At 41.7% G+C, this 27121-nt stretch overlaps 1 protein-coding gene across 1 annotated transcript; it reads left to right on the top strand.

Moving 5' to 3' along the window:
• Window positions 1–726: 726 nt before the first annotated feature.
• On the top strand, window positions 727–27121 carry LOC139369782 (E3 ubiquitin-protein ligase MARCHF9-like). The gene is made up of 4 exons (XM_071109049.1): window positions 727–1071; window positions 23327–23482; window positions 23805–23997; window positions 26566–27121. The coding sequence occupies exons 1-4, from the start codon at window positions 727–729 to the stop codon at window positions 26898–26900; spliced, it is 1029 nt and encodes a 342-aa protein (XP_070965150.1). The 3' UTR covers window positions 26901–27121.

Below are 27121 nucleotides of genomic sequence, written 5' to 3'. Positions count from 1 at the left end.
GTATGGACTAAACAGCTGAAAGCAACACCCCAAAATGACTCGGTGGAATTACTCATGCCATAGCATTAATAGAATTGTATATTATACCTGAGACTCCAAAGCTCCTCTGAACCCCTCTCAATCTTGCTCCGCTCTCGTCTTGAAATAGAATATCACATTTTCGCTCAAAACCATGTTAAAGGTTCCCCTTAAATACAGCTCCCGTTTAATTCAAGCTTTGGCATTGTCCCATGAGTGACTGGGTCGAAAATGAACGTGAGGGAATTCCGTTTGATCTTATTGCTGTTTGGATATGCTAATCGCTCACACTGAAAGCTATCATGATGGTTTTGTATTGGTATCCGTTGACTCCCGAAAAGAAACAGTCTCTGCCCATTCATTAAAAAACTTCCGCATTGGCTATCATAGGCTACACTTGGTAACAGAAAAAATGTATCAAGGAATGATACAATCTATTTACATTGTCATATTTGGATTTCTATTGACCAAGATTTGTGCCCGGCAGCCATACTTTTTATAGACACCTCTGATATTTTGTTTTGATACCATAGCTAGAGAAGGCTACTTGAAACAAATAGCCTCGCACTTGGCAATAATAATAATAATACTAACAAAGCCCCCTTTGGCTCCCAAATCATGCAAACTAAATGCCTGATTCATCCAACTCCCTTTATTGATACCTTCTATTTCACCCTACAGCTGCATTTTGCCTATGTAGGCTAGTTCATGATGTTTAAGTACCGGATCCGTATGTTTTTCAATGAACTGAAAGTGCTGGTTTTCATGCGGTCTGGCTCAAGACGGGAGACCGATTCAGACACAGACACAGACAGGCGAACGAGCAGCATGCGAGGGCTCGGGGTAGGAGGCTGCGGGTGGCCACGCTTCGACTGCTCTACTCGGGACGATGAGGAGGAGTACTATGGCACCGATCCCCGGCCGCGCAGCCTGGCATTCGAGGAGAAGGATCAGAAGCTCCAAGCAGGCCTGGACGCGGTGTCGCTCACAAGCAGCTTGGACAGTGGCATGCGCTCGCCGCAGTGCCGGATCTGTTTCCAGGGCCCCGAACAGGTAGGCGCCCCTGTCCTCAACCGTAGCCCTGCACTTCACCTATCTATCCAAGTCTAGGCTACCCTTCCCCCTGCTCCTTGTGACTACCCATTGTTTCCAGGGTTATTTCTATAAGTTTCTTCAAGGCTTATAAGTTGGTTCTTTGCATGTACTGTATTTCAGGTCTATACATAAGCACACACTGCAGGGAAGCTCAGGTATCCCTCTACTAGGCTATGGCAAACAAGCATGTCTTTTATCAGTTCAAAGATCAAACTGTTTGGATCAAGCCAAGCTTTGTCTCCAAAGACCAGATATTGGCAGGGCCTCCCGAGTGGCTCAGCAGTCTAAGGCCCTGCATCTCAGTGCTAGAGGCGTTACTATACTAATACTTATTTTCCACCATAATTTTTTTTCTCATTTTGTCTGTCATAGTTGAAGTGTACCTATGATGAAAATTACAGGCCTCTCTCATCTTTTTAAGTGGGAGAACTTGCACAATTGGTGGCTGACTAAATACTTTTTTGCCCCACTGTACATAATATTGTTCCATACATTGTTCCATATATACATGTTGTTCCATACATTGTTCCATACATACATGTTGTTCAATACATTGTTCCATACACATGTTGTTCCATACATTGTTCCATACATACATATTTTTTCCATATGTTGTTTCCATGCAGATAATTTCAGGGTAAAACAGGCAGTGGTTTCACCATCAAGAACCAGATACAAATGAATACTGTAGGTACATACCATGATTTTAACAGAAGTGCTTTCGATATTAATCTGATTGTTGTGATTTGATTCAATGTCAGTCTGAACCTGACACTACTGTATAACACCAACAGTCTTGAAAGGTTTTCATCAATCGCAAACCTTTTCAGGATTTCATCACAGGCAAAAAGGAAAACACAAATAATGTGAAGAGGTGTACAACATGTTAGGGAGCAACAATGACATATAGTAGTTTTAACACAGTAGGACATACCTAGTCCGTTGCACAACTGAATGTATTCAATCGAAATGTGCTTCCACATTTAACCCAACCCCTCTGGATCCGAGAGGAACGGGGGGCTGCCTTAATCAACGCCATAGGCGCCCAGGGATCAGTTGTTGTTTGGGGGTTAACTGCCTTGCTCAAGGGCAGAACAGACAATTTTTCAACCTTGCCAGCTCAGGGATTCAAACCAGCGACCTTTCAGTTACTGGCACAACACTCTTAACCTCTAAGCTACCAGTAGATAAAGTGAAATACAGTTGTAAAGTGCATCCTGGGTAATGCATTTAATGACCTTTGCCCTTTTATAATGACATCCAATCACAATTAATCAACAAAGATTATTGTTTGCACAAAATTCAATCTATTAGTGATGGTAGAAAATGTCTGTTACTCTAGCAAATCAACTTCCTGTATTCTTGAGTAAATTAAAATACATTTTGTTTGAATTGGGCTATTTGTCAAAGAGCTCAAAATAAAAAAAGGCCCAAGCTAAGTCTAACTTTGGGCTGTAGTTTTATAGATAGGAACAGTCTCTGTTGCAGCACCATGTCCCGTGATATAGGGATCCCCTGAGGGAATCAAATGAGACAGGACCTTTGAACACTTTTAATTAGGCTTGGTGGTATCCTTTGAAAGGAGGCACGTGGTTCCATTAATAGAGTGGAGATGACAACATCGCATGGAGTTGATTTATAGGAGTGTCGTGATGGGGACTTACTGTGCAGGGAAATAAGAGATGAAGAGAGGACTGTGGAGTCTGCAAGACAAAAACCATGTAGCTAGGGGTATAGTGCCCTAACCTTATCACAAATCTACAGTCAAGTGTATTATTCCACCTCTGCACTGGGGAATGGTATTCCTTCCCAACCTCTAACTGTACATGTATATTAAACGGGTCACATTTTCTCATTTAGCCGAAAGACTGCAGATAAAGAAGAGCTTAGGAAGTGGGTTTCGAATGGGAGGTTGAGGAGTCTTTTATCCTAGATGATAATTCATTTTCAAAGTATGGTTCTAAGAATATCCTTGAAACGGCTGGCTATAGCTCTATGTTATTTGCAGTGAGGTAATTAATGGTGGTGGTGCACGTGTATGGACCCAGGCTCTGCTGGTTGATGAGTGCTGATGTGTAAGGCATTGGACTGCAGGCAGATTCTGACATTCATCCAACATCACTGGAGAGACATGCTCATGGAACCAAGAGTGCCCACAGTGGATTGTCTAGATGGACAACTCCCACATGCAATCCCAGGGTTTTAGCTGAAACACACCATGAACACTGTATTCCACTCCATTACATTAAAGATATAATCAACTTGAGTCGGTTAAATCGCATTCTTCCTTCTACCTGTGTATTTGTTCTCTGAATAGAAACTATACAGAAAGTGGTCATTACCATCTGGGTGAAAGAATCTGATCACCTTGTGCATGAATTCATATACACTGTTTTTTCACACTGGTCTAGTCAGAGAGGAATGTTGTAAGTTATGTCTGAGACCAGAGACAATAACAACCTTTCTGTCACCGTCAGGTGTTTCTGGAGCACTAACTCTGTGTAATTGTGCACATGTCAACATATGTGTATGTGCGGTTGTGTCTGTGTGTGTGTGTGTGTCTCATTATGTAGTACATCCTAAATGATATGAACCAAGCAGAGAGCAAGATAATAAAGGAGCGATGATAAGAGATGGAGAAAGACAGTGGGGGAGGGGAAAGAGACAAAGGAGAGCGAGGGATAGAGAGAGGGGGAGGTGAGATGGACAGTTAGGTAAAGTGTAGTATGGTGGGAAAAGAACAATAGAGTGGGAAATAGGTGATGAAAAGAAAATGCCGATTTTAGGGATTCTGTTATCTCTTTTAAAACCACATGGTTAATTGAGAACATTCATTTGTACATGTACCTTTCTAGCTTTTGAGGTTTCATTATGATGATTCTATGTAAGCTATTCACAAAAAGGTTACTCTTTGGCTTTGATATTGGTACAGTTTGACATTTTCAATTTTCATACATCAGCCCTTTCTATAGCCAGGTTATATTCAACTTGATAAACACTTGAATGTCAGTTGTGTTTTCAATTCAGTCAATTCATAAGGTTAACTGGAATTCCAATTCCATTTCCAAATGTTTATAATTGAATGCCATTGAGGAAAATATAAACTATCTTTCAAAAGTTTGGTATCACTTAGAAATGTCCTTGTTTTTGAAAGAAAGGCACATTTTTGGTCCATTAAAATAACATCAAATTGATCAGAAATACAGTGTAGACATTGTTAATGTTGTAAATGACTATTTAAAAGAGGGGTGAGAGGCCCAGGTGCACAACTGAGCAAGAGGACAAGTACATTAGGGTGTCTAGTTTGAGAAACAGATTCCTCACAAGTCCTCAACTGGCAGCTTCATTAAATAGTAACCGCAAAACACTAGTCTCAACGTCAACAGTGAAGAGGCGACTCCGGGATGCTGGCCTTCTAGGCAGAGTTCCTCTCTCCAGTGTCTGTGTTATTTTGCCCAGCTTAATCTTTTCTATTCATTGACCAGTCTGAGATATGTATTTTTCTTTGCAACTCTGCGTAGAAGGCCAGCATCCCAGAGTTGCCTTTTCACTGTTGACGTGAGTTTAATTGCTTCTTTAATCAGGACAACAGTTCTCAGCTGTGCTAACATAATTGCAAAATGGTTTTCTAATGATCAATTAGCCTTTTAAAATGATAAACTTGGATTAGCTAACACACCGTGCCATTGGAACACAGGAGTGATGGTTGCTGATAATGTGCCTCTGTACACCTATGTAGATATTCCATTAAAAATCTGCCGTTTCCAGCTACAATAGTCATTTACAACATTAACAATGTCTACACTGTATTTTTTATCAATTTGATGTTATTTTAATGGACAAAAACTTTTGAACGGTAGTGTACATTTCAGTTAATGGGGGCAATTAAAATGGAATTGATCCCAACCTTAGTTATGGTCAGCCTTTTACCCAACATAGTGAGAGGTAACCGTTGGCCTTGAAACAACTTCATGAAAAAGCTGAGGATTTTGAGGAGCACAACATTAATCACATACAGTGCAATAGCACTACATAATAGTTACATTTTTTTAAACCTTTATTTAACCAGGAAGGGCTCATTGAGATTAAAATCTATTTTTCAAGAGCGCCCTGGCCAAGATAGGCAGCACCAAGTCATTACAAAAAAAATACAGACAGACAACAATAGGAGTGTCATGATGGAGACTTAATGTGCAGGGAGTACAAGTAATCTAGTAAAAAACATTGAATTCACAAGAGTATAAAAAAGCAAATTAAAAACATTGACCGGTCAGGGAATCAGCCTCAAAATCCTTCATCAAGTGATTTAAAAATACCAATCGGGACAAGTTCTTCCAGTTTAAAAGTATTTTGTAAGGTGTTCCAAGACGATGGCGCAGAGTACATAAAAGCCCTTTTACCAAATTCAGTTTGGACATTTGGAACAGTTAGCAGGATAAAGTGAAGCGAACGAAGAGAGTACCCACCACATTTCTGAACAATAAAAATGCACAAATAAAAAGGTAATAAATCAAAAATTTCTTTGTAAATAAAAGTATACCAGTGACTGAGCCTACGAGTGACTAGAGAAGGCCAGCCATCCCTGGTATACAAAGTGCAGTGGTGCGTAAGGGTTTTGCAGTTTAAAATAAATCTCAAAGTGCCATGGTAAAGAGTGTCATTTGATCTCAAACACTGAGTGGAAGCATTCATATATAAAATATCCCCATAGTCTAGTAAAGGCATAAATGTAGCTGATACTAGCCTCCTTTTGGCTTCAAAAGAAAAACAGGTCTTATTCCTAAAATAAAATCCCTTTTCAGCTTCATTTTTTTTGTAAGTTGTTGAATATGCAATTTAAAAGAGAGGTCGTCATCAATTAAAATTCCAAGATATTTATATGAGGTTACAACGTCAATCTCCTTGCCCTGACAGGTAGTAATAGGTGAAAGGTTCAGAGGTATTTTTCTTGCATTAGAAAACACCATTAGTTTAGTTCTTAGTATTGAGGATAAGCTTCAATTGACACAAGGTATGTTGAACAGTATAAAAAGCAGTTTGCATATCACACTTCTATCACAGTTTCTCTATTCCTTCTCCTCATCGATTCTTCAGGTTAAGTGTCTCAACAGGTGATGGCCCGACCTCCGTGGCGCTTGCCATTTATCTTCGACAAACACAATTAGCCACCTCGTCAGGAGGTATCAAATATTCATGATCATTAGCAGGCCGTTCTCCAGCGGCTCGGTGATGGGGGTGACTCCCTGTTGACACTGTCAACCTGAGATGGAGAGATGAACATGCTGTGTCACTGTGGGTCAACCGGCCTGGGCCTGTATTCACAAAGCGTCTCAGAGTAGAAAATTGGTTGTAAGTGGTGAGAATAGAGACATTTTACTCCTACTGTTATGGGTAAAAATAAAAGCTATGCATGAAGCCTCTTTAGTCATTAGAGTCACACCTAGTCTAAATATATTTTGGAGACCTCATGAGCTGTCGTAACCAGTTAAGAGTTACTAGCAGGTGTCTTGATTAGGAAAATGCAGCGAGTCAGCGATTCCTGCGCCACATGCAATTGAATTGGAGTTTTTAAAATAATGTTTTGATATTTCTATGAGAACCATAAATAATCTAGACCTACATGCATTGGTATCTCTTTCGCTTTGACAATGATTTCACACAAGGCCTATTTCCCATCATATGTACCTATAACCCCTACCCACTGGGCACAGAAGTCAGTTCACCATCTAGTTTTGGAGTTGTCAACTAATGTGAATTCAACGTGAAATCAACAAAAAATGTCACCTTGTGATTGGGTTTAGGTTAAACGTTGGGTAAAAATACGAACTGACCCTACGTTAATGACTTTTGTCAAATTCAAACAGTTTTCCAGGTTGATTCAACATCGTAACAATATATTGTTTTGTTGAAATCTATCACATGGAAACAACGTTGATTTAAACAGTTTTCCAGGTTGATTCAACATCATAACAATATATTGTTTTGTTGAAATCTATCACATGGAAACAACGTTGATTTAAACAGTTTTCCAGGTTGATTCAACATCGTAACAATATATTGTTTTGTTGAAATCTATCACATGGAAACAACGTTGATTTAAACAGTTTTCCAGGTTGATTCAACATCGTAACAATATATTGTTTTGTTGAAATCTATCACATGGAAACAACGTTGATTTAAACAGTTTTCCAGGTTGATTCAACATCGTAACAAAATATATTGTTTTGTTGAAATCTATCACATGGAAACAACGTTGATTTAAACAGTTTTTGCCAAGTGGGTAGGCTATAATAAACAGGTTTTTCTTTTGATTATTTAATTACCTGCCTTCCATTGACATTGGCGTGACATTTTGATAACCATGTAAATCTCTCTCGAACAAGTTGAATATTACCAATATATTCACCTTTATTTACTCTCAGATTCAAACATGTTAATATGCATCAAAGTAGACCATGCAAAACTAAAAATCCCTGCAAGGCCAGCTCCTGCATGTCATCACTAACTGAAACCTTTGCTAACAGGTATTGTGTCAATTGAAAACATGCACAAGACAGATCACAGAATTGTCCATTTTAAGAAATGTAGCCAATTTATTACATTTACTAAATTTATAAGTTATTACTACATTTAGCTAACATTAGATAGTTAATCCAGATATTCTGACCTTTGCCTCTATTGCCAGTCTTGTGCAGGTCATCATGGCATTTGTAGTTCTTTATTATAGCCACATTAGCAGTAAATTAGCATTTCATTTTGGGAGGGTAAATACTTGCAAATACAGTGCCTTGCGAAAGTATTCGGCCCCCTTGAACTTTGCGAACTTTTGCCACATTTCAGGTTTCAAACATAAAGATATAAAACTGTATTTTTTTGTGAAGAATCAACAACAAGTGGGACACAATCATGAAGTGGAACGACATTTATTGGATATTTCAAACTTTTTTAACAAATCAAAAACTGAAAAATTGGGCGTGCAAAATTATTCAGCCCCTTTACTTTCAGTGCAGCAAACTCTCTCCAGAAGTTCAGTGAGGATCTCTGAATGATCCAATGTTGACCTAAATGACTAATGATGATAAATACAATGCACCTGTGTGTAATCAAGTCTCCGTATATATGCACCTGCACTGTGATAGTCTCAGAGGTCCGTCAAAAGCGCAGAGAGCATCATGAAGAACAAGGAACACACCAGGCAGGGCCGAGATACTGTTGTGAAGAAGTTTAAAGCCGGATTTGGATACAAAAATATTTCCCAAGCTTTAAACGTCCCAAGGAGCACTGTGCAAGCGATAATATTGAAATGGAAGGAGTATCAGACCACTGCAAATCTACCAAGACTTGGCCGTCCCTCTAAACTTTCAGCTCATACAAGGAGAAGAATGATCAGAGATGCAGCCAAGAGGCCCATGATCACTCTGGATGAACTGCAGAGATCTACAGCTGAGGTGGGAGACTCTGTCCATAGGACAACAATCAGTCGTATATTGCACAAATCTGGCCTTTATGGAAGAGTGGCAAGAAGAAAGCCATTTCTTAAAGATATCCATAAAAAGTGTCGTTTAAAGTTTGCCACAAGCCACCTGGGAGACACACCAAACATGTGGAAGAAGGTGCTCTGGTCAGATGAAACCAAAATTTAACTTTTTGGCAACAATGCAAAACGTTATGTTTGGCGTAAAAGCAACACAGCTCATCACCCTGAACACACCATCCCCACTGTCAAATATGGTGGTGGCAGCATCATGGTTTGGGCCTGCTTTTCTTCAGCTGGGACAGGGAAGATGGTTAAAATTGATGGGAAGATGGATGGAGCCAAATACAGGACCATTCTGGAAGAAAACCTGATGGAGTCTGCAAAAGACCTGAGACTGGGACGGAGATTTGTCTTCCAACAAGACAATGATCCAAAACATAAAGCAAAATCTACAATGGAATGGTTCAAAAATAAACATATCCAGGTGTTAGAATGGCCAAGTCAAAGTCCAGACCTGAATCCAATCGAGAATCTGTGGAAAGAACTGAAAACTGCTGTTCACAAATGCTCTCCATCCAACCTCACTGAGCTTGAGCTGTTTTGCAAGGAGGAATGGGAAATAAATTCAGTCTCTCGATGTGTAAAACTGATAGAGACATACCCCAAGCGACTTACAGCTGTAATCGCAGCAAAAGGTGGCGCTACAAAGTATTAACTTAAGGGGGCTGAATAATTTTGCACGCCCAATTTTTCAGTTTTTGATTTGTTAAAAAAGTTTGAAATATCCAATAAATGTCGTTCCACTTCATGATTGTGTCCCACTTGTTGTTGATTCTTCACAAAAAATACAGTTTTATATCTTTATGTTTGAAGCCTGAAATGTGGCAAAAGGTCGCAAAGTTCAAGGGGGCCGAATACTTTCGCAAGGCACTGTAGATTGATAAAAGCCACCTTGTCCTAGAGAGATTTACACGGTTATCAAAACATCACGCCAGGGTAAGCCTACATGAAACACAGTGTTTCTAAAATACCCTATGGGAAAATGAATGGTGGAAAAATTATTGGAACCATTTCCCTGTTTGACTGCTAGGTTTTATGGGTATTATGACTCATACTGTGGTACTCTATGTCATCATTGGTTCACCTGTCTCTCCATAACATCCCATTAACAAATAAATCATTGGTTACTTAGCTGTCTACATTATTTGATTTATAAGACATTATGCCCAAGGAGCAGATTCACTTAGCCTTGAATTAGCCTATATAATGTTGCTGGTTCTTTTTGGACCCAGCTACTTCAGTCCTTGCCAATTGAACCATCAACTGCTGTGGATATTTATATGCCCCGAAACAAATCTTATTTATATTAAGTTGTTATGATGGGCACTCTGTGCGTGTTTTGAGGTTGGGAATCAAGTTTGGTCCCACCCATGCTCAATACTCCATACTTCATCCCCCAAAACATCATAGTGACAGAGAGGCAAAGATACAATCCAGCGAGCAATTGTTGGTTTCCAGGATATTCATAGGGTATTCCAATAATGTTCATGACAGGCACATTCCATGAATTGTTCAGGAACGTTTTCAGTACTCTGTGGAGACATTCTTTCAACATTCACTTTGTATATGAAAATAATGTTTTGTCCATGTCTGTGATTGTTAGCTGAGAATAAGTGTTGATTGACGATGATAAGTATTGATCAAGACTGAGATACACTTGGTTGCAGGATTCAAATACAATATAATGTTCATAGAATGAACTACTTTATTTTTTTTATTCCACCTTTATTTAACCAGGTAGGCAAGTTGAGAACAAGTTCTCATTTACAATTGCGACCTGGCCAAGATAAAGCAAAGCAGTTCGACAGATACAACGACACAGAGTTACACATGGAGTAAAACAAACATACAGTCAATAATACAGTATAAACAAGTCTATATACGATGTGAGCAAATGAGGTGAGAAAGGAGGTAAAGGCAAAACAGGCCATGGTGGCAAAGTAAATACAATATAGCAAGTAAAACACTGGAATGGTAGTTTTGCAATGGAAGAATGTGCAAAGTAGAAATACAAATAATGGGGTGCAAAGGAGCAAAATAAATAAATTAAATACAGTAGGGAAAGAGGTAGTTGTTTGGGCTAAATTATAGGTGGGCTATGTACAGGTGCAGTAATCTGTGAGCTGCTCTGACAGTTGGTGCTTAAAGCTAGTGAGGGAGATAAGTGTTTCCAGTTTCAGAGATTTTTGTAGTTCGTTCCAGTCATTGGCAGCAGAGAACTAGAAGGAGAGGCGGCCAAAGAAAGAATTGGTTTTGGGGGTGACTAGAGAGATATACCTGCTGGAGCGTGTGCTACAGGTGGGAGATGCTATGGTGACCAGCAAGCTGAGATAAGGGGGGACTTTACCTAGCAGGGTCTTGTAGATGACATGGAGCCAGTGGGTTTGGCGACGAGTATGAAGCGAGGGCCAGCCAACGAGAGCGTACAGGTCGCAATGGTGGGTAGTATATGGGGCTTTGGTGACAAAACGGATTGCACTGTGATAGACTGCATCCAATTTGTTGAGTAGGGTATTGGAGGCTATTTTGTAAATGACATCGCCAAAGTCGAGGATTGATAGGATGGTCTGTTTTACAAGGGTATGTTTGGCAGCATGAGTGAAGGATGCTTTGTTGCGAAATAGGAAGCCAATTCTAGATTTAACTTTGGATTGGAGATGTTTGATATGGGTCTGGAAGGAGAGTTTACAGTCTAACCAGACACCTAAGTATTTGTAGTTGTCCACGTATTCTAAGTCAGAGCCGTCCAGAGTAGTGATGCTGGACGGGCGGGTAGGTGCAGGTAGCGATCGGTTGAAGAGCATGCATTAAGTTTTACTTGTATTTCAGAGCAATTGGAGGCCACGGAAGGAGAGTTGTATGGCATTGAAGCTTGCCTGGAAGGTTGTTAACACAGTGTCCAAAGAAGGGCCAGAAGCATACAGAATGGTGTCGTCTGCGTAGAGGTGGATCAGAGACTCACCAGCAGCGACCAATAACACATCTCAATGTAGAAAACCAAATCTGGGCAATAGGGGTGAGAGAAATTAGTCCTACTATTTTGGATGAATTAGGATGTATCACAGTGGAAAGAATCACTGATTGAATGAAGGAAAATACCAAATCAAAGCACCAGCACTGACTGACTATGATTACTCCACATACAGTGCCATCAGAAAGTGTGAGACTTTTTCCACATTTTGTTCTGTTACAACCGGAATTTAAAATGGATTAAATTTAGATTTTGTGGCACTGGTCTGTACACAATACCCCATAATGTCAAAGTGGAATTTTGTTTGTAGAATTTTTTGGGGCTCAGCTGGTAGAGCATGGTACTTGCAAGGCCAGGGTTGTGGGTTCGATTCCCACGAGGGGACCAGTAGTAAAAAGTATAAAAATTAATGCACTCACTAACTGTGAGTCGCTCTGGATAAGAGTGTCTGCTAAATTACTAAAAATGTAAATGTAATAAAACAAATAAAAATCTGAAATGTCTTGAGTCAATAAGTATTCAGCCCCTTTGTTATGGCAAGCCTAAATAAGTTCAGTAGTAAAAATTTAAAGTATGTTCATGAAATGGACCACATAAAAGCTCAAGTGTTTTGTGTGCGTAAGTGTAAAGTGTTTTTATCCTAAGTGGACACTGGGCACTACATCATTTCAACATGGAAAATTGGGTAACATTTGGTTGAGACATTGATCAATGAGATTACAACCTATATTCACCCACTCAAAAAGACAGTTGAATTTCCAATGCTTTCAACCATCTAAAAGCACAACCAAATTCCAATGGAAAAACAATGTCTGATATTTTTTGGTTAAGTTGTCACACTAACGTCTTATCACTTCACTTTCAACCATTTAAACGCACAGCAAAGTTCAAATGGGAACAAAATGTCAGATATTTAATTAATTTATACGGTACAAAAGAGGAATGTGATTTCACTGTGCTTCAACTAATATAAAAAACAAATGACCTGGATTGCAGTTGAGATTACATTAAAAGTACATGGTGCAAGTGATCAATGCCGTTCAAGATTATTACAGCGATTTTGAAGATCTCCACAGACTTGCGATGACCTATGTCTGCTATTTTGAACATGCATGCTTTATATGATTACTGAAGAAGAAATGTATAGTTACAGTAACCTCAAAATGTGCCCATGGATGTGTTACTCATTTTAAGGTCAAATGTTACATTCATTTGCAAGATCGTCTTAACTTTTATAAGAGCACAAGGCGAGACCCAAATGCAGACACAGGAGGCAGATGGTTGAGCTCCGATATTTATTATAACAAAAGGGGTAGGTAAAAACAGGTCGGGGACAGGCAAGAGTTCATAAACCAGGTCAGAGTCCAAACAGTACCAGGCGATAGGCAGCCTCGAGGTCAGGACCGGCAGGGGTTCAGTGATTAGGTCCGAGTCCAAACAGTACAAGGGGATAGGCAGGCTCGAGGTCAGAACAGGCAGATTGGTCAGGCAGGCGGGTTCGGCGTCAGGACAGGAAAGGGTCAAAACCAGGAAGTCTAGGGAAAAAACAGAGACTGGGAAAAATAGGAGCTAGGACAAACACTGGTTGACTTGGCAAAACAAGACAAACTGGCACAGAGAGACAGGAAACACAGGGAGAAATACACTGCTGATAATAAGCGACACCTGGAGGGGGTGGAGACAAGCACAAGGACAGGTGGAACAGATCAGGGCGTGACAACTTTAGGCTATTTACCGTATTACAAAAGTCAAATTGAATTGTGCTTGCATGTTAATGCAGCAAATAACAACATTTGAAGGAGATGTATCTTCTGCTTGGATAGTTCCGTCTGTGCCACTAACTTAGTCTGGTTTTAATTATAGTTTGTCAACAAATGAATAATTGACATGTTGGATTCACATCTCCATCTCAACCTAAATCAAATCTAACTTTAAATCACTTTAAATTAAGTTTGATTTGAATTAGTCCTATTCTTTAACTTTGATATGTTGGATTCATGTTTCCATCTCAAACAAAAATTTAAGTAATAGAATAGGAATACATCAAATCAGACTTTAAATGCACTTTAAATAAAGTTTAATTTGATTTCTTCCTATTCTTTAATTTAGATATTTGGTTGAGATGGAGATGAGAATCCAACATATAACTATTTTATTTGTAGACAAACTGGAATTAAAGCCAGACCAAGTCAGTGGCACAGATAGAACTATCCAAGCAGAAGATACAGTTGAAAGCGGAAGTTTACCTACACTTAGGTTGGAGTCGTTAAAACTAGTTTTACAAATATCCACAAATATCTTGTTAACAAACTATAGTTTTGGCAAGTCGGTTAGGACAACTACTTTGTGCATAACACAAGTAATTTTTCCAACAATTGTTTACAGACAGACTATTTCACTGTATCACAATTCCAGTGGGTCAGAAGTTTACATGCACTAAGTTGACTGTGCCTTTAAACAGCTTGGAAAATTCCAGAAAATTATGTCATGGCTATAGAAGCTTCTGATAGGCTAATTGACATCATTTGAATCAATTGGAGGTGTACCTGTGGATGTATTTCAAGGCCTACCTTCAAACTCAGTGCCTCTTTGCTTGACATCATGGGAAAATCTAAATAAATCAGCCAAGACCTCCACAAGTCTGGTTCATCCTTGGGAGCAATTTCCAAACGACTGAAGGTACCACGTCCATCTGTACAAACAATAGTATGCAAGTATAAACACCATGGGACCGTCATACCGCTCATGATGGAGACGCGTTCTGTCTCCTAGAGATGAACGGACTTTGGTGTGAAAAGTGCAAATCAAAGAACAACAGCAAATTACTTTTTTTTTTTTAACTAGGCAAGTCAGTTAAGAACAAATTCTTATTTTCAATGACAGCCTAGGAACAGTGGGTTAACTGCCTGTTCAGGGGCAGAATGACAGATTTATACCTTGTCAGCTCAGGGATTTGAACTTGCAACCTTTTGGTTACTAGTCCAACACTAACCATGAGGCTACCCTGCCACCCCAGGCAAGGTAACCTTGTGAAGATGCTGGAAGAAACGGGTACAAAAGTATCTATATCCACAGTAAAACGAGTCCTATATCGACATAACCTGAAAGGCTGCTCAGCCACTGCTCCAAAACTGTCAGTAAAAAAACAGACTACGGTTTGCAACTGCACATGGGGACAAATATCGTACATTTCAGAGAAATGTCCTCTGGTCTGATGAAACAAAAATAGAACTGTTTGGCCATAATGACCATCATTACCATCAAGGGGGAGGCTTGCAAGCCAAAGAACACCATCCCAACCGTGAAGCACGGGGGTGGCAGCATCATGTTGTGGGGGTGTTTTGCTGCAGGAAGGACTGGTGCACTTCCCCCATGATGCACAAAATAGATGGCATCATGAGGGATATTGAAGCAACATCTCAAGACATCAGTCAGGAAGTTAAAGCTTGGTCGCAAATGGGTCTTCCAAATGGACAATGACTCCAAGCATACTTCCAAAGTTGTGGCAAAATGGCTTAAGGACAACAAAGTCAAGGTATTGGAGACCTCAATCCTATAGAAAATGTTTGGGCTGAACTGAAAAAGTGTGTGCGAGCAAGGAGGCCTACAAACCTGACTCAGTTACACCCGCTCTACCAGGAGGAATGGGCCAAAATTCATCCAACTTATTGTGGGAAGCTTGTGGAAGGCCACCCAAACAATAAACAATTTAAAGGCAATGCTACCAAATACTAATTGAGTGCATGTAAACTTCTGACCCACTGGGAATGTGATGAAAGAAATAAAAGCTGAAATAAATGATTCCCTCTACTATTATTCTGACATTTCAAATTCTTAAAATAAAGTGGTGATCCTCACTGAACTGCTTTTTACTAGAGGTTAAATGTCAGGAATTGTGAAAAGCTGAGTTTAAATGTATTTGGCTAAATTGTATGTAAACTTCAGACTTCAACTGTACATCTCCTTCAAATGTTGATATTTGGTTGCGTCGACAACCAAACACTTCATTATCCATACATATCATGACATTTTAAAGCATCATTGATTATTGATCAAGTAGTCACATTTCATTTGATCTGTTAAACCTACCCTTTGGAATTACTTTGATAACAATAAACAATCTATTTAGTTTTTAAGTGGAGATCTCTCAACAATCATTCTAACGATAGCATATTGGCAATAGTCAGTGACAAATAGCTAAGCGGGGCTTGGTTAAAACCTTGGATGGGAGAACATGGGGTAGCTGTAGTTTTGTCAATTCTCCAGTAGGAGGTGCTGCCCTGCCTATTGTATTTTTTAAATTAAGATAGTTTTTCAAGGTTATATCCACTATCATTGCTTTTAAGGTACAAATTCAAAATATTTTATACAAGGTCTGTCTATGTTGAAATGTGGTTACCATGAGGGAAAGGGGATACCTAGTCTGTTGCACAACAATGCATTCAACCAAAATGTGTCTTCCTCATTTAACCCAACCCCTCTGATTCAGAGGCGCAGCCTTAATCGACGTCATCAGCACCCGGGGAGCAGTTGTTGGGGGTTAACTGGCTTGCTCAAAGGCAGAACGGCAGATTTTTCCACCTTGCCAGCTCTGAGATTCAAACAGTGACCTTTCTGTTACTGGCCCAACGCTCTTAACCGCCAGGTTACCTGCCACCCATGTGTGCAGATCAAATCATGTGGTTGAAATTTCACCCTCAAAACAAGAGTTGACTACTTTTTTCAAATCCAATGCAGATTCTGCATCACAATACATTAAAACAATGTTGATTTAACCTGTTTGTGTCCAGTGGGATGCCATTGGCTTTCTGGATGGCCATGCCGGCAAACAGGCAGTGAGACATGTGCGCTGACTCACCGTCCACCCCTCCTTCCCGTCACCGTCCTCCCCTCCACTTCTCTCTCCTCTCCGTCTCTACAGCAGCCCTGTGGCTATCTGGAATCTGAGCACACAAACACACACACACACACACAGGAGAGAGAGAGTGTGAGAAAGGTAAACATTATGAGGGGGGGAACACAGCAAGCGAAAGAGAGAAACAAAGAGGAGAAGGAAATGGGCAGTGGGGAACCGTAAGGGCCTTCAGAGAAGGGTTAGGGTTATAATTGTTGTATTTTTTAAATATACATTTAGTTTTTATTTATTTCCTATCTTTTCAATAATATTTCAATAAAATTCGGATTGAATGTCTTCAGTTTGTTTTGGAAAGGAAAGGGTTAACATTGAAGAGAAAAAAAGATCAAAATCAGGAATTTTAATTTGGTGGTCTCTGGGGATAAAAATAAAGCTATCTAGCTGTTGGCTAGGCCTTCAGAAGCTAGACAGAAGGCCTTTGCAATTCAACTGTATTAGAGCAGCATCCGCGAGTGAAAGTGGAATCAACCAATCACATTTTGACTTGCAATGGTTGAGACCGTAAAAAAAATAAAATAATTGGAAACGGATGCCATCTCGAAAGCCTAGAGACACGTCACTACCACATATTATCCATTATATTGATCATATACTGAAGTGGCCGCTTTAACAATGGAAAGAAATGTATTTAAAAAAAATGTATGTCAATTGGGAGGAGACCATTCTAGCCAATGAGAGGGCAGATGTGTGTGAACAACAGGCACAACTCAAATATAACGTTTTTTTATTTTTCAAGGTTGCCTGGATGTCTTGTGTCATACTTATATCAATCATTACACTCATAGCAACCTAAGCATTACGAAACTTTTATTCAATCTAATAAGCCATTAATGTTTTTGACCAAATTCTCAGTAACCAGGTTTCCATCCAACCTTTTTATGCAAGTAAAGTACATGTCGGATAAAAAAATGTAATGACAGGCCTGATGTTCAGACAAATTTTCTGTTTCCTTTCCAAATGTCAACAAAACTAAATACGCTAGACAAGGTGGGATCTTTTTGTGTCTGTAAAATAAATTATGCAAGAAATGTAGGTGGAAAGTTTTTATGCGCATATAATGATCATATATATATATATATATATATATATGCCATCATATCGAAGTAAACTTTGAGTCACGTGATGACATGTTGTGCGGTCCTCCCAATTACAACTCATCGGGAAAGCATAACGTTCATTAGGCGTCAGATTCTTAAATTATGATGAACTTCACAGGTGCAATGTGGCCTCCCGAGTGGCGCGTTGGTCTAAGGCACTGCATCGAAGTGCTAGCTCTGCCAATAGAGATACCTGGTTTCGCCTCTCGCGAGTCCGTACATGAGTTGCAGCGATGAGACAAGACTGGATACCATGAAATTGGGGAGAAAAAGGGGTAAAGAAAAAAAAAGTGCAAAGTGATGAGCTTGATGCTCCTTTCTAATAAATATTGAGGGTCTTATTCTGGTGACATGATCATTGATGAGGATGTGCAAGTAGACATACTTTTGTGCAAAAGAGCAGAAAAACAAATATGGGGATGAGGTAGGTAGTTGTTTGGATGGGCTATTTACAGATGGGCTGTGTGCAGCTGCAGCGATCGGTAAGCTGCTTTGACAGCTGGTGCTTAAACTTAGTGATGGAGACATAAGTCTCCAACTTCAGTGCTTTTTTGGCTTTGGGGATGACCAGTGAAATATACCTGCTGGAGTGCATGACCAGTGAGTTGATATAAGGCGGAGCTTTACCTAGCAAAGACTTATAGATGATCTGGAGCCAGTGGGTTGATTACAACCTGTTAATAATGGTGCCAACATTTTGTGGCTGATCTTTCAGCAGGAGAGAGGGTGATGTGATGTCCATATCACCAACGAACTATCATGGTCCAAACACACCAAGACAGTCGTGAAGAGGGCACAACAACACATTTTCCCCCTCAGGAGACTGAAAAGATTTGGCATGGGTCCACAGATCCTCAAAAAGTTCTACAGCTGCACCATCGAGAGCATCCTGACCAGTTGCATCACCGCCTAGTATGGCAACTGCTCGGCATCTGACCGTAAGACGCTACAGAGGGTAGTGCGTACGGCCCAGTACATCACTGGGGCCAAGCTTCCTGCCATCCAGGAACTACACTGCTCAAAAAAATAAAGGGAACATTTAAACAACACAATGTAACTCCAAGTCAATCACACTTCTGTGAAATCAAACTGTCCACTTAGGAAGCAACACTGATTGACAAATTTCACATGCGGTTGTGCAAATGGAATAGACAGCAGGTGGAAATTATAGGCAATTAGCAAGACACCCCCAATAAAGGAGTAGTTCTGCAGGTGGGGACCACAGACCACTTCTCAGTTCCAATGCTTCCTGGCTGATGTTTTGGTCACTTTCGAATGCTGGCGGTGCTTTCACTCTAGTGGTAGCATGAGATGGAGTCTACAACCCACACAAGTGGCTCAGGTAGTGCAGCTCATCCAGGATGACACATCAATGCGAGCTGTGGCAAGAAGGTTTGCTGTGTCTGTCAGCGTAGTGTCCAGAGCATCGAGGCGCTACCAGGAGACAGGCCAGTACATCAGGAGATGTGGAGGAGGCCGTAGGAGGGCAACAACCCAGCAGCAGGACCGCTACCTCCGCCTTTGTGCAAGGAGGAGCAGGAGGAGCACTGCCAGAGCCCTGCAAAATGACCTCCAGCAGGTCACAAATGTGCATGTGTCTGCTCAAACGGACTCCATGAGGGTGGTATGAGGGCCCGACGTCCACAGGTGGGGGTTGTGCTTACAGCCCAACACCGTGCAGGACGTTTTTCATTTGCCAGAGAACACCATGATTGGCAAACTCGACACTGGCGCCCTGTGCTCTTCACAGATGAAAGCAGGTTCACACTGAGCACATGTGACAGACGTGACAGTCTGGAGACGCCGTGGAGAACGTTCTGTTGCCTGCAACATCCTCCAGCATGACCGGTTTGGCGGTGGGTCAGTCATGGTGTGAGGTGGCATTTCTTTGGGGGGCCGCACAGCCCTCCATGTGCTCGCCAGAGGTAGCCTGACTGCCATTAGGTACCGAGATGAGATCCTCAGACCCCTTGTGAGACCATATGCTGGTGCGGTTGGCCCTGGGTTCCTCCTAATGCAAGACAATGCTAGACCTCATGTGGCTGGAGTGTGTCAGCAGTTCCTGCAAGAGGAAGGTATTGATGCTATGGACTGGCCCGCCCGTTCCCCAGACCTGAATCCAATTGAGCACATCTGGGACATCATGTCTCGCTCCATCCACCAACGCCACGTTGCACCACAGACTGTCCAGGAGTTGGCGGATGCTTTAGTCCAGGCCTGGGAGGAGATCCCTCAGGAGACCATCCGCCATCTCATCAGGAGCATGCCCAGGCGTTGTAGGGAGGTCATACAGGCACACACTACTGAGCCTCATTTTGACTTGTTTTAAGGACATTACATTAAAAAGTTGGATCAGCCTGTAGTGTGGTTTTCCACTTTAATGTTGAGTGTGACTCCAAATCCAGACCTTCCATGGGTTGATAAATTTGATTTCCATTGATAATTTGTGTGATTTTGTTGTCAGCACATTCAACTATGTAAAGAAAAAAGTATTTAATAAGAATATTTCATTCATTTAGATCTAGGATGTGTTATTTTAGTGTTCCCTTTATTTTTTTGAGCAGTGTATGTACTAGGCGGTGTCAGAGGAAAGCCCCGAAAATGGTCAAAGACTCCAGTCACCCAAGTCATGGACTGATCTCTCTGCCACTGCACAGCAAGCGGTACCAGAGCGACAAGTCTAGGACCAAAAGGCTCCTTAACAGCTTCTACCCACAAGCCATAAGGCTGCTGAATAATTAATCAAATGGCCCCCCGGACTATTTACATTGACCCCCCTCCCATTTGTTTTTACACTGCTGCTACTCGCTGTTTATTATCTATGCATAGTCACTTTACCCATGCCTACATGAACAAATTACCTTGACTAACCTGTAACCTCACATTGACACGGTATCGGGCTACCCCCTGTATATAGCCTCATTATTGTTATTATATTGTGCTACTGTAACGGATGTGAAACGGTTAGCTAGTTAGCGGTGGTGCGCGCTAAATAACGTTTCAATCGGTGACGTCACTTGCTCTGAGACCTTGAAGTAGTGGTTCCCCTTGCTCTGCAATGGCCGTGGCTTTTGTGGAGCGATGGGTAACGATGCTTCGTGGGTGACTGTTGTTGATGTGTGCAGAGGGTCCCTGGTTCGCACCCGGGTATGGGCGAGGGGACGGTCTAAAGTTATACTGTTACATTGATGCTGTTTTTACTTGAGTTTATTTGGTAAATATTTTCTTAACTTTCTTGAACTGCATGGTTGGTTAAGGGCTTGTAAGTAAACATTTCATGGTACACCTGTTGTATTCGGCACATGTGACAAATAAAGTTAGATTTTTATTTGATTTGAATGTGTCAAAGACCTAACTGGGTCCAGCACCGCACGGTATGGCTTGTTATGCACTATACATGTATATACAAAGTATGTGGACACCATTTCAAATTAGTGGAATCAGCCACACCTATTGCTGACAGGTGTATAACATCGAGCACACAGCCATGCAATCTCCATAGACAAACACTGGCAGTAGAATGGCCTTACTGAAGAGCTCAGTGACTTTCAACGTGGCACAGTCATAGGATGGCACCTTTCCAACAAGTCCGTTCATCAAATTTCTGCCCTGCTAGAGCTGCCCCGGTCAACTGTAAGTGCTGTTACTGTGAAGTGGAAACGTCTAGGAGCAACAACTGCTCAGCCGCGACGTGGTAGCCCACACAAGCTTACATTGTCTGTCCTCAGTTGCAACACTCACTACCGAGTTCCAAACGGCCTCTGGAAGCAATATCAGCACAATAAATGTTCATGGGGAGCTTCATGAAATAGGTTTCCATGACTGTGCAGCCTCACACAAGCCTAAGATCACCATGCGCAATGCCAAGCATCGGCCATTGGATTCTGGAGCAGTGGAAATGCGTTCTCTGGAGTGATGAATCATTCTTCACCATCTGGCAGTCCGATGGACGAATCGGAGTTTGGCGGATGCCAGGAGAACGCTACCTGCCCCAATGCATAGTGTCAACCGTAAAGTTTGGTGGAGGAGGAATAATGGTCTGGTCTATTTTTCATGGTTCGGGCTAGGACCCTTAGTTCCAGTGAAGGGAAATCTTAATGTTACAGCATACAATGACATTCTAGACAATTCTGTGCTCCTAACTTTGTGGTAACAATTTGAGAAAGGCCCTTTCCTGTTTCAGCATGACAATGCCCCCTGTGCACAAAGCGAGGTCCATACAGAATTGTTTGTTGAGATCAGTGTGAAAAAATCTGACTAGCCTGCACAGAGCCCTGACCTCAACTCCATCGAACACCTTTGGGATGAATTGGAACGCTGACTGCGACCCAGGCCTAATTGCCCAACATTAGTGCCTCACAGCAATGTTCCAACATCTAGTGGAAAGCCTTCCCAGGCTGGAGGCTGTTAGAGCAGCAAAGGGGGACCAACTCCATATTAATGCTCATGATTCTGGAATGAGATGTTCAACCAGCAGGTGTCCACATACTTTTGGTCATGTAGTGTATTGTTGTCAAAGACCTGACTGGGCCCAGCACCACATGGTATGCCTTGCTATATTGTTGTGTGCATGTTTGTGTACTGAGGAACATACTGAGGGACAAGAAAGCCACTTTCAATTTCATTATGTTGGGGACATTCATGGTGTAATGTGAGTAACATTATATCTCTTGAGAGTGTGTGTCAACCTGGTGCCAATCTACAATTAATGTGGGGGCTATGTCAGGATTAGCAATGGCATCCTCTCCCAAATCATGTAAAGCTATACAGCTGTACATTCTCTCTCATTAACAACTTCAATCATGAAATGTGAGCTAAATAAATGTTCTGCATTCAACAACTTCCTTGTTCTTTGCCTGTGCTTGGGTAGTTACAGTACAGTATCCTGGTCTTATTATGTACCATAATGCAAACTGTAATGCCCCCCTCACTTATCCAATGACATTAATATGCCTCTTACTGTACTATACATACCTGCTTCCATCACACAAAACAACACTCACCTTTTATGCACAATCCTTGTACTCCATTTTGTAATGTGTTGTACTGGACTATCCTGGCAAATGTATACCATCGTTTTACCATGGAAATGCTTGTCCTCTTCCATCCAGACTACCATAGTGAGTAATGTCCTAGACTAGATGGCAGGACTTAATGGAATGGAATAAACCACAAGATGATGGGGATAAGCCACCTGACCCTGACCTCTAACCTCAGCCAGTGGCTATATGACTTGACATTGATATTTATGTGGATCTCATGTTGAAGGGAATCAAGAATATGGCGGATGTCCTATATTAGATAGCAATCTAAGAATATTGCCAGATACCAAGGTGTAGGTGTACTCATGTGTGTCTCAAATGACTATTCAAACAACACCCTTAAGAAAACCATGTACCCAGAAGTGCCTCTAGAGATCCAGGTGCACACTTGTTTTTGAACATCCGTGTCAGCTTCACCAACGATTCAGTGCTTAGTGCCTGGTCTCAGGGATTGCAGGCTTTTGTAGCAACCCATCACTAATACACTTGATTCAACAAATCTATGAATCATCCACATCATGCTTAGCTGAATGAGGTATTTTAGTGCTGGTCTGGACCAAAAGTCTAGGATCAAAAGACCGGAGTAGTTGCCCATGCCTACAGTAGATATTTAGAGATTTTAACTGAAGCATATGTTTCTGTGTCCTCCAGGGGGAGTTGCTGAGCCCGTGTCGCTGTGACGGCTCTGTGCGCTGTACTCACCAGCCCTGCCTCATCCGCTGGATCAGCGAGAGAGGCTCCTGGAGTTGTGAGCTCTGCTACTTCAAGTACCAGGTCCTGGCCATCAGCACCAAGAACCCACTGCAGGTACAGGATCTGTTTGCGTGTGCGCATGTGGGTGTAAGTGACTACAAGTGCTGCCCTACACCTCAGGGTTTCCATACCAAATCAAAGGTAATCTGTGAATGCTGAAACATAGCTCTCCAATGCTCCGAAAATACATACAAATGTAACAAAACACCTTTTCACGTCTTCCTGCCTGCAACTGCGTGACATCAGTGCACAGATAATTAATTATCTCCACCAAAAAGACACACACATTGATCCACCTCTCCCTCCTTCCACCTCCCTCTTTCTCTCTCCACCGCCCCTCTCTCTCCCCCTCTCTGTATACCCCCCCTCTCTCCAGTGGCAAGCCATCTTTCTGACGGTGATAGAGAAGGTGCAGATAGCAGCCATCATCCTGGGTTCTCTGTTCCTTATCGCCAGCATCTCCTGGCTGGTGTGGTCGTCCCTCAGCCCTTCGGCCAAGTGGCAGCGCCAGGACCTGCTCTTCCAGATCTGCTATGGCATGTACGGCTTCATGGACATTGTGTGCATAGGTAAGCTAGAAGGTTCTATAACGTAGACCTCACTGATATACTATCAAAAGATAATCATAAGCTTTTGTGATTGCAATTGCAGGTATGAGTAGAGTTGCATATGACAACAAAGGAGAATACCTACATGCTTGTCACGTTCGTCGTATGAAGGAGACCAAGGCGCAGTGTGGTATGCGTACATTCTCTTTAAAAGAATGAACACCGAACAAAATAACAAACAAACCGTGAAGCTATACACTATAGTGCTGACAGGCAACTACACATAGACAAGATCCCACACCAGAAAGTGGGAGAAAAGGCCTGCCTAAATATGATCCCCAATCAGAGACAACGATAAACAGCTGTCTCTGATTGGGAACCATATCAGACCAACATAGACATACAAAAAACCCTAGACATACAAAAACCTAGAGTACCCACCCTCGTCACACCCTGACCTAACCAAAATATATAGAAAACAGAGACATCTAAGGTCAGGGCGTGACAATGCTCCCAGAGTTTGAATGTAGGAAGGGTGGTTGAAACGCTCCAGTGTTACAGCACTAGGTCTAGGATCTAAACAGTTTACAGATATTCTACCTTCTCTTCATAAGCTTTTGTGATTGGTCTCCTGACAGTTATTATGTCTGACCTGAACTTTGACAAGGGGAAGCATCCTACAGTTTTTTAATTCCAGTGGTGCAGTTTTCACAAGTATGCTGTACATTTTCATAACTCTTAGTACAAAACTCAAAAACAGTTCATCATAAAGGCATTTGCTTCAAAACTCAAAGCACACTTTCAATTGACTAAGTACAACACACAAAATCACACAGTCACCTTTTTCTCCAAACTTAATCAGTGTTTCATCTACTGTAAATACATGTTTTGTTAAACAACATTTCACTGTTACATAATCTGAACGCTCTTAATTGATGATCGCTTAAATGTTTGGTAAACCTAAAGATTCTAAAGGTAAACCGGTTTGTCTACTACAGATTTTGAGAACTACATAATGAAAATGTATGTCTGCAATGTAGAAACATAGAAGTATGATTAATACTCAAATGTACTACTACTATGATGACTGTTATGATTTTATTTCACAGTAAGTTTTAAAAAAAATCAGATATTGACAAGACCAGATATGTGCAACAAATCAAATTTTATTGGTTGCATAAACAATTTAGATGTTACAGCAGGTGCAGCGAAATGCTTGTTGTTCTAGCTCCTACAGTGCTGTAACTCAATTTCAATACCGTACCAATATGAAAATAATCCAGACAGTCCAAAACAAGAAAGAAATGCATCCCTACGGCCAATACCAAGGGTAGGCAACCCTGGTACTGGAGTGCTGCAGGCACGGCATGTTTTTTTATTTAACCAACCTGGAAGACCAGGTGTGTTGAATTTAGGCAATCACTGAACTGATTAATGAGCTCAGTTTGTCAGGTGTGGGGATCTAGTTGGAACAAAATAGTTCCTGCAAATCTTGCCCATCACCGGCAGCTAAAATCAAATCAAATGAGATGTGTGTCACCCAACACTCTCTCTCCTCCTCCACTGAAGTAACGTATCTGCTCCTTGGTGCACCTTGGAAGGAACCACTTATTATGGAGAATAGGGGGGTACTCTTTTCCTGGTCCAGTCAGTGTGCCCCTTCCGCAAACTTCAGCTGACAGATCTTTTTATAAATAAATGTTATCAAATGTGGGCTTAAAAATTAACTATAGTTATTAATTTAACACCTGAAAAATAAATAAAAAAACAGGACATATCTGAGGGGCCACGTGCCTAGCAACTTTGCACAATGAAAGGTTTTGAATGTAAGACTGGCTGCATTACAAGTGTTACCAGTTTGGTGTTTAGTAGTAAGAGTTTTGAAAATTCACCACAAAGCGATAAAAAAACGCTATTAACTCTTGATCATTTTAACATTCATGGTCAGTTCTCCTTGTAGTTGTCAGCTGTGTGTGTGTGTGTGTATAATTTAGTTAGTGAGAGCAATTTGTTTGTTTTGCTCGTTTCTGTTTGGGCTTTCATCTCACTTAGGTCGTAGTCTGTGTGACATGTAATGCTGAAAATGTACAGCCACTTCTCAAGAGCCTTGTACATCCAGACTGTTTAAATATTTACAGCATACTTGTGCAAAGGTAGCCGACAATCATTTCTGCCTTAAAGGTTTTTTCCCCCCACAGTGTGTTCTTACTTTCTCTCCTGTTCTTCTCTTTCTCTGTGTCCTTTCATCTGTTTCCTTCTTTGTCTGGCTATTCACACTCTGCAATCTTTCACTTCTCTCCATCCACTTGCCTTCCTCCTCCATCCACCTATTTTCTATTCACTGTCTCTCTCTCTCCTACCTCTTGTATCGCTCCTGCATCCCTCACGTTCATACCTGTCCTCTCTCTCTCTCCTACCTCTTGTATCGCTCCTGCATCCCTCACGTTCACACCTGTCCTCTCTCTCTCTCCTACCTCTTGTATCGCTCCTGCATCCCTCACGTTCATACCTGTCCTCTCTCTCTCTCCCTTTCTCTCTCTTACTTGCCCATGTCTGTCTGTCCATGTCTGTCTGGTTTTCTCTGTCCAGGTCTTATAATTCATGAGGGATCGTCTGTATACCGGATCTTTAAGCGCTGGCAGGCGGTGAACCAGCAGTGGAAAGTACTGAACTATGAGAAAGACAAGGACATGGGTGACCCCGTCAGCTCCAGCAGCAAGGGTGGGGGGCGTGGGGGTCGAAACCCTCCCCACAGTTCAGCCGGGGCGGACAGGGGAGGCCGGGCAGGCCAGCGTGTTAGGACTATTCTCAACCACCACTGTGGCTACACCATCCTGCACATCCTCAGCCAGCTGAGGCCCAGCGATGCACGCATCAGCGCCACGACCAACCGTGAGATGGTCATGAGGGTCACCACCGTATGAGACCGGACTCTGCGGGTGGGAGGGATTTGGACAACAGCCACCAACCCCCCTGATCCACCTCCTTAAAACCCCCAAATGACTCTCACCGTTCGCCCCTGGCCTTACCCCCCTCCGCACTGAGTATCTCCCTAAGCCCAAAGTGTGGCGCAGTGAGAGTGAACATAAACACAACGGCATAGACGCAGAGATCCTGCTTCTGATAACCCTCCTATGAGACACGA

Source organism: Oncorhynchus clarkii, chromosome 17, assembly GCF_045791955.1.
Source record: "Oncorhynchus clarkii lewisi isolate Uvic-CL-2024 chromosome 17, UVic_Ocla_1.0, whole genome shotgun sequence".
Taxonomy (NCBI): Eukaryota; Metazoa; Chordata; class Actinopteri; order Salmoniformes; family Salmonidae; genus Oncorhynchus; species Oncorhynchus clarkii.
This window is presented reverse-complemented; position numbering and strand designations above follow the sequence as displayed.